Source organism: Melanostigma gelatinosum (assembly GCF_949748355.1).
Source record: "Melanostigma gelatinosum genome assembly, chromosome: 22".
In the NCBI taxonomy this organism is placed as follows: domain Eukaryota; kingdom Metazoa; phylum Chordata; class Actinopteri; order Perciformes; family Zoarcidae; genus Melanostigma; species Melanostigma gelatinosum.
Window position 1 is genome coordinate 1,819,512 of NC_136655.1, and position 8,994 is coordinate 1,828,505.

General features: G+C 42.5%; 1 protein-coding gene across 1 annotated transcript; it reads left to right on the forward strand.

Moving 5' to 3' along the window:
- Positions 1-832: 832 nt before the first annotated feature.
- On the forward strand, positions 833-8,602 carry proser2 (proline and serine rich 2). Its single transcript, XM_079294844.1, has 4 exons — positions 833-967; positions 2,412-2,617; positions 5,139-5,382; positions 5,497-8,602. Exons 2-4 carry the CDS (start codon positions 2,519-2,521, stop codon positions 6,969-6,971), a joined length of 1,818 nt encoding a protein of 605 aa, XP_079150970.1. The 5' UTR covers positions 833-967; positions 2,412-2,518; the 3' UTR covers positions 6,972-8,602.
- The last annotated feature ends 392 nt before the right edge of the window (positions 8,603-8,994 follow it).

Here is an 8,994-nt window from a genome sequence, read left to right on the forward strand (position 1 = left end):
AGAAAGAGACTCAACACGACCAGAAAGAGACTCAACACGACCTTAAAAAGGTCTCGTATCCACATGTTTTACTGTAGAATTCACCACAACCTGAACTCAATGTGAAGGAGTGAGCTTCCAGGCTGCAGCCAGCAGGGGGCGCTCCAAACAAACAAATCACGAGAGTGAAGTCACCTCAGTCACAATGAGTTTTTAATTCATTATCAGGTAATGAAGTACATTCTTTGTACTCTACACATATGTATCATATTTATTGTACGTGTGCTTTATCTCAAGATAACTTATCTTTGTTGTCAGATTGTATCAAGATATCAAACTTGGTTTCTGTTTCTTTATAAACTGAAGATATTATTTTGCTGATTAAACAATTTTCTTGTGACTTAATCGTTGCTGTAAGAAGTTCCTGATCCTGCAATGAAATAGCAATACCTAAATGTAAAAATACGTACCTATAACTATTTTACTACAGAAGTATTTTCAGCAAAATATACTCAAAGTATCAAAAGTAAAAGTACTTTTATGCAACAGAATGACAACCAGTGTTGTGGAAAGATTTCAAGGACACAAAAAATCTCCTCGATTCCAATAAAAAGAGCAAAACATGGTGACGCTTTAATGTCCCACTGCTCCTGAACACATCCTAGTGAAACTCTGAGGCGGGTGTGTGAGATAACTTTCCACTGTGTCACTGCAGCCAACTCCCAACACTTGTTCACACACCTGAATGAAAACACACACACACACACCCTCCTGGCGGCAGTGGGTGGAGTTTCCTGGAGGTTTTAAAGCGCTGCGTAATGCGCCGAAGTGGTGTCATTACGCACGCGGAGCTCACCGAGCGCACAACGCATTTGGACTTTTCAAGATTAAAGTCTTCTTCTACGAAGTGTTCGGAGATACACGTCGATGCGGACTCCCTGAAGAACCCGGTTATTGGTTTATGATGACAGATCTGTGGAGTGGTTCGGTAAGTCATGATGAATTTATATTTTTGTTTCCATTATGGAGAATTAATTTCAACTAACAGAAGGTATTGTACTTCTAATGATTGTATATAGATAGATAGATATAATGTAATATCGTCAAATTACAGCTAAATATGTGGATGGCCTGTTTGTTTTCTTTGCCAATATGAGCTTTATTATTGCAGATTAATTTGTTCCAAAGTGTTCAGCTAATATACCACATTCACATCATTTTGTGCAGCTAAAAAATTAATATTTAATAAACACTGGGTTCAAATAAAAAGCTCTGGTGCTGCTAGCTTTCAGTTTGATGACCCACTAGATAAATAACAATACAAATATACAAATGTTCATACTATTATAGGTCAAAATAATATTATCGGGTTAGAAATTCCAAACGTAACACAAACACCGGGACATAAATTAACAGTTTTTTGTGTTTTTGACCCAAAAGAATCATAAAGATTATTCTATTACAAGTCAAAATCGCCACATATTTGTTTGGGCGAATAACACAAAGAAAAATAAATAAAATAACACTTATCAAAATGACCCAATGACCAATATATTACCCATGGCTACTGTGCCGATGACACATCAAACACAATAACACTAAAACTGAATTAAAGCATTTGAACCAAACAGAAAGACTTTATAAATGGCATAACTCTTTCTTGGTTTAATAGATGGCCTGGCAGAGATGCCATTATGCTGTAGTTTGGGTGACTAAATGAATCCATCAGTTTGGGTTTTACTGGTTAAAGTTACTTCCGACCTCAACAAGGAGCTCTTTCTTTGTTATTTCTTCTTCTGAGGTTTTTATCAGAGCAGCATCAAAGAGGAATGTGTTGTCGAAACAAAGACTCCGGTTTCGGCTTCAGGAGCCTGTTTTGCATCTTCCTGTTCCAGGTTAACTGGTCCATCAGGTGTGTCTCTCTGCTGGGATGCTGAGTGGTACTGCAATGATTTCTACTGGAGTATTTCCAGTATTATTCTGATATAATAAATAGTATAGTTGGAGCTTCTTGTCACAAAGTTATCAGTTCCACCAAAGACACCTTAAACATTTAAAATCATTTAATATGAATTTGTGCATAAGAACTTTGTTCTTACGTTAATCATCTCACGACCCCTCCGATTTATCTGGTGACCCTTTGGAGGGGCCCGACCCCTACGTTGAGAACCCCCGGACTAAACTAACCGTAATCAAAGTAGTTAAAACGAACTCACCCTCGAGCTGCTACAGGGGAAAATAATGAGTACTTTACTTTGGTACTGATTTTAAATGCAGGGCTTCTGCTTGTAATGGAGTATGTTTACAGTTTTATGTACTTTTACTTCAGTAAAGGATCTGAATACTTCTTCTTTTGGTCATTATGAGTAAACAGCTCCCTCTATTACGCTCTCACGTCGATTGACCTCATCGTGATCTCTCTGTGTCTCCAGACTCGTTGAAAAGAAGATTAGATGATTCTTCAGAGCGAGACCAGATGTGATTCTGGTTTTGTCCTCGTGCCGTCCAGGGAACACCGGACCCTCCGTGAGATGTCCTGATGACCTCTGACCCTCGCACCATGGACGCCCGTCTGCAGGGAAACCCTCAGCTCCAGCACAGGGTCAACGGAGGAGGTGGTCGAAGCTCCAGGCCAGGCGTAAGTATCTGAAAACCACTGAAGTTAGAAGTTAATCAACGCTTTACTCGACGTTTGTCTCATTTTAGAGGGTAAAACATCTTCCACATGTGTAGATCTGTGCACTTTTACATCCTTTGAGCTCTGGAACAAATGCCTGGAGGTGGATTTTGTTACTTTTGGAGAGAGCCAGGCTCGCTGCCTGTTTCCCTGTTTCCAGTCTTTATGCTAAGCTAAGCTAACCAGCTGCTGGCTGCAGCTCCATACTCGTGCAGACATGAAAGTGGTGTCCAGAAAGAAAATAAGAGTACCGGTAGCTACTTCCCAAAATGTTGAAGTATTCCTTCAACTAAATAACATGAACAACCTCACCCTGTTTGCAGTTGTTATGCTAAGCTAAGCTAACCAGCTGCAGGCTTTCTGCTGAGCGTATAGACATGAGTGGTATCATCTTAACTTATGTTACTTTCAGAAAGAAAGCGAATAAGAGAAGCTACTTTCCAAAATGTAGCGTATTCCTTTAACAAAATAATTAGCTAATAAGCGGAAAGAATAACCTCATTTTGTATGCTAAGCTAAGCTAACCAGCCTACTTAAAGCACAGAAATGAGAGCGGTGTCAAATTTCTTATCCAACTCTCAGAGAGAAAGTGAATAAGAGTACTTCCTAAAATGCTGAAGTATGACTTCAACTAAATAATTTACTGATAAGCAGAAAGAACAACCTGACCCTGTTTTAATTTATGCTAAGCTAACTGGCTGCTGGCTGTACGAGAGTGATATCAATCTAAGCAAATAAATGTATTTCCCAAAACATCAAACTATTATACGTTTGTTTTCGATAATTGCCAACTAGAATAAATACAGCTGATTTATTTGTCATCACTGGAGACACAGGTGTGTATAATTACACCCTCGTGCTCGGTTTCCTGGAGCATAGAGTTGTCTTGTCCTATTGTCAGTAAACACACATTCAGCGTATCAGGTGAACAGCTGATTATTCAAACTGTACTTCGCGCTGACTGAGGCCCTGTCTCGTTTTAACACAATGCACAGAGTCATCACAGACGCTGAGAAATAACAACTTAATCCCTTCGCATGCCTTCGGGGGATGACATTCATTATCAACACAACAAGAACCGGTTGAGCTGCAGTTTCTATAGGTTCCCAAGCTGCTTCACGACAATATACCGGCTGAAACCAGCAGATCGGTGTGTTTCTCTCTTATTGGTTTCAGTTGGGTGTTGCTGCAGGTGTGTGTGTGTGTGTGCAAAGCAAAAACAAGGCCTCGTAATGTCGGCAACAAACCCTGTTTTGCCGTGTCGAGGTCATCCCCTTGAAATAGCTGAAAATAAGCCGTTTCCTTCGGTCTGGTGGCCGTGTAATTACAGTAAAACATTTTGTCGTCAAACTCTCTGTTGTTCATTTGTCACTCGACGAGTACTCGCACTAGTGCTGAATGTTTGGTTCAGCTTTGGGAAGTACTCTTAGTCTCTTTCTCTCTGAGAGTTCAGATGAGAAGAGGATTGAAACCTCTTTCATCTCTTTGCAGTAAATATGACGCTGCAGAAAGCTAGTTAGCTTAGCATAAAGCCTAAATGTCACGAATAAGACACGTTTGTTAAATACCTACAAAAATGTAAGTGTAAAACTTCTCACTGTTTTTAATCAGTGGATGGAGTTATCGGCGGTCAAAAGCTCCAGAAAAAGGCTAGAAAGTGGAACTTGAGTTGAGATTATTTAGTTTAACTGCTGTTGGCAACATTAGATTTACACAAAACAATAAGTGTTTGAAAAGATTTGTCTGCAAATACTTGCTCTGGTAAGTTTTACCTGTAATATAATACGTTTCTTTGTGGCTCAGTCCTTCCACATCTACTTAGTTTGACATTGTTACAGGGGATTATTCCCCACGGCCATGTGGTTTGGCTTAAATATGTGGACTCGATCTTTATCAGGATTGAAAAACAGACCTCAAAGGGAAGCAGCAAAATCAATGCGTCATCAATGCGTGTTACGTGGATATCCCTTTGAGTTATTCTTCGGTTTCAAACCTGTGCTGAGCTGGACAGGTTACAGTGGAGGTGAAGCAGAGATGGCGAGAGGAGAGGAGAGAGGGGCGTTTGAGCTAAATTCAGGGTCGGAAAGTAGTTTGGAGGGTTGGGATGCAGGAACAAACAGACCTGTGTTCAGTCTGTACACATGACTACTGTATGAGAGCAGATGGTTTAGCAACATGGGGTTCAATATAACTTTTCTTCTGCACAAAAAATTACAGAACAAATATAATCCAGTGGAAAAAAGTCTCGTTCCTTATTTTAACCTTTTCAAACAACTGCCCAGTTTAGAAAACCCAGAATAACTTCATCCTAAGAAGCAACTTTATTAAATCTTGCCCTCTAAATATTATTTTGTCAATAACAACTCTAAAAATATGTTGTTTTGATTTCTTGGTATCTATGGGGATTCATAAAGAGCTTGAAATAACCTCAGACAATCACAACATGTCAACTAATTTCCTTCTTCCTCTTTGGCCTCGACAGGAAGATGATGCTCTGCAGTACCTGAGCCGGGAGGAGCAGGAGTGCCTCAAGTTCTTCGAGAAGACCATCGACTCGTTTGACGAGAGCCTGGAGCCAGTCGACGGAGCCCCAACCTCGAATCCCACTGTGTCCTCCCTCTTGGCCAGACAACCCGATCCTAAAGACCAGGATATTATATACCTGGTCAGCCCAGAACCGGAACTGGTGCAGACCAAAGAGCCAATCTTCAATCCCAGCAGTCCAGGTAGCGTACAGCAGTGTGTTCTTGTAGCCAGGAATACAATGATAGTGTATTGTATTTCGTCATTGGTCAGGTTGTAGTCTCTCAGATTTTCACTTTGCAATTTGTTCCTCCTAGATTTTCAGAGTATGATGATTCAGAACCCTGTAAGCCACTTCAAGATGAGGCCAAGGCAAAATTCGATGGACAGCTTGCCTTCAGAGTACAACCCTCCACTACCAAGCGGCAGCTATGGGTCGACAGACAACCACTCCTCCTACCATCCTCCAGGCTGCATCCCCACCCCGGTCCTGATTGCCCAGCAGATAGCAGATAACCGGGGAGGTGGAACTAACTTGCATTCCTCCTCATTCCTCCGTAGTCACAGCCAGGAGTCCGACAAGCCACAGAGCCCAGTCGGTGATCTTCATCTTAAACATGGTCCTCCTACCTCTGCTAGGCCGTCCCGCTTCCCTGCTAACATCAGCGTGACCCACAGCAACAAGGAGCACCAGAACCAGTCGCTGGGTAATGTGAACATCCAGGACAGACGGGCGCAGATGCTGGCTAACCTATCGGGAACGTCAAACCCTCTGGTGCAAGAGGATCCTCAGCCGGCCGTGGAGCCGACGGCACGAAATATTCCCACTCGCAGCATTTCCTTCAAGGACCCCTCACCAGACAAATCCAGGATGGAGGCCCTGTCTAAGCTGGGCCTGAACAGGAACCAGGCCATGCCCAAGGAAATGTCGCTCCTCGCCGCCCCGAGCGGCACTTTTCCGAATCCTCCGACGCATGCAGAAACCAGCGCCAAACCAATGGAGGCCAGTGCTCCCCCAACAACGGACACCACCATGAAATTGCCAGAAGCCAATGTTACGATGCCGCGTCTGAGTCAGAGTCCCGTTGACAGAAAACCAGAGATTCTGCGGTCAGATTCTCTCAAGAGGTTTGACGATAGAAACCACCAACTGAGCAGCTACTACCCACCACCTCCTTTGGATAAAATGTCGTCTTTCCCCCCTCCGCCTGAAGTCACTTCGCTGGAATGTAACAGCTACGGGGGGAAATCCATCAAGGTGAACCCTTCTGTCTCAACCAGGAGCGAATCTACAACTCCGTCTAGCCATGAACCCAAAGTCCTGCCAACTGCGCTGGCTAACCCCAGCGAGTTCAATCCCTACGGAGGAAAGACCAAAGTCATGGCTCCTGCTCCTGTAGCCACGACCAGGAGCGACCTTCCCGACATCCTCAGCTTCCATATTAACAAGGGTCCAACCTTGCCCGCCAAATCGGAGCCGCTGCCCATCGAGCTTAACAGTTATGGAGGAAAGAGCCGAACCTTCAACCCCACCACTGGGTTGACTCGCCCTTCAGAGAGCCCGGCAAAGAGTTTCAAAGCTCCAGTGCCGACCCCGAGACATCGGCACTCCTACCACGGCGACGTTACCGCTCAGAAACCAGCGCCGCGAGCCTTTTCCCCTGAACGCCGGCGGAGATCCACCTCCATGTTTCGTCCCCAAGGCATCACCGTGCAGTTCTCCGGACGGGGGGCAATGGACGAACCGCGCAGGGAGGCGTTGAGGAAACTGGGACTGCTTAAAGAGTCTTGATGAACTCTCTGGGGAATCAAGTCTCCAATCCCGTCGAGCCTGAATCTCCGGTGTGTACCTGCTGGTGGAGGTTGGAATGCTAGAAGTGTCCCCATGTATGTCTGAGTGTGAGGTGTGGTTGGAGAGAAACCTACTCTTACAAAGGAATGGAGACAGATCCAACGATAGACCTGCACAGCCAGTTCTCACTTCCGACAAACCGTTGTGACACGGTGCAGCTGTTGCACTGTTTCAATGACTATAGTTTGGACAGATAAACTGCTTTATGTTGCCGCCGATCCAAGACATCATTATACCTCGACAGAAGACATTTTGGGAACAAAGTGATGTGAAGAGAAGCATCATCTTGCTGCAGGAATCCCCGTTGTTTGACACGAGGCTGATTGTGAACAGGACTGGAAACATTTTATATGTTGTTACTGTAAGACACAATCTCCTTTAAATTCCTATAAAAGATGTACATTTTTTAAAACACGAATATGTTTTTAGCTGCAAGAAGATACTTATAACTGCAACTTAAACCGCAGCTAATTATGCACAAGAGTAATTAGATCAACAAAAAAAGAAAGCAATAAATTGTTAAATTATAGAGTATTTTAGCTGCAAATTATTTGATTTTAAATCCTTTAAAAAAAAAAAAAATCGTTTGAAAATACTCTGAAAAGAGTTTCCGATGTTGGTTTCTGGATCCAGTTTGTTATATCATTTGTTTTACGGTGTCACTTTCCTTCCAGCAGCTAACAGCAGAGTGAAATTAATGTGTGTGAAGTTACGCCTTTTAAAAAAAATAATTTCTATTTGTTATCTCCCGACTTTTGGGCATTTTAGTCAGCAGTGAGTTTGAGTGTGTGCGTTGTTTTTTCTGTCAGCACTTTAGGGAAAGAACAAAGTTGAAGGCACTTTTCTTGGGTGCAATTTTATTACTTCTGAAAACAACAAACTATGCAGTAAAGAGCAGAACGGTTGTTATCTTACTGTGGAATCGAATCTTAACAAGAAAATCACACAAAGTGTTATGGAAGCTGATTCCTCCATTGACGTCCTGGGATAACAATGCTGCAGGAGTCACGGTGCAAAGAGCTTTCTCGAAAGATGTGAAGCTGGACGATATTTTTACTCAAACCTCCCACACCAAACCACAGACTGTAGATTGGCTTTGTGGGCAGGACCTCTACTTTTTTTGTTTTACTACGCAGAGGGAATACTTTAAAAGTGCTCTTTAGGGATGGGCGAGCACATGGCATTGAACAAAAACACAAGCACTAAAAACCACAGAGTCTAGAAATACATCCTGGATGACTTGTGGTTTTATTCCTGGTGAGCTGTTGTCGAATACTTTGGGACATTTTGCAAAGTGTGTTATTTAACTGTTGTACCAGCACATGTGTGTGTGCGTGTGTGTGTGTGTGTGTGTGTGTGTGTGTGTGTGTGTGTGTGTGTGTGTGTGTGTGTGTGTGTGTGTGTCTGTTTACTGACTCCGGCCTCTGTAGTTCACCTACAGCAACTTTTGAAGTATATTTTGTTCCCACGAAGAAGTATCGAGGTACTTTTTCCTGTGTGAATATGTTTTTTTTTCGTTTCGAGACTCCGGTTCTCTGTAGTTCAGCTACAGTCATTTTGAAGTATCTAATGGTGCATACATAGAGTATACAGAAACATACTTTATAAGGCAATGTTTTGTGCAAAGTGTACAAATGTGCACATAACAGGGATTTAAAGTGTGTGTGTGTGAATGGGAAGATCATGTGAGCATTGCTGCTATAACACCCTGGTATACTGTCTGACTTATTTTAAATAATATTATCTACATTATAAACTGTATATACTTTGCTTAAAATACATATGTTGAAATTGTTGTCATCAATCATTAAACAGAATAATAGTGACTTATTTTCTCAGTTGTTTTTTAATTAACTCTGGAATGTAAAAGCTGGTGCTGTTCACTGATTGGCCACATCTGTGGAATATTTCACCTGAGTGGAAACTTACAGGATGTTTTAAAGGTGATGAGGAGGCGTTCTGG

What these genes read in the sequence shown, in the direction of transcription:
- proser2 (XM_079294844.1), top strand. Translation starts at nt 2,519, where the DNA reads ATGACCTCTGACCCTCGCACCATGGACGCCCGTCTGCAGGGAAACCCT. An exon ending in GTCGAAGCTCCAGGCCAGGC is followed by an intron (nt 2,618 to 5,138) that starts GTAAGTATCTGA and finishes TGGCCTCGACAG; the next exon opens with GAAGATGATGCTCTGCAGTA. An exon ending in CTTCAATCCCAGCAGTCCAG is followed by an intron (nt 5,383 to 5,496) that starts GTAGCGTACAGC and finishes TGTTCCTCCTAG; the next exon opens with ATTTTCAGAGTATGATGATT.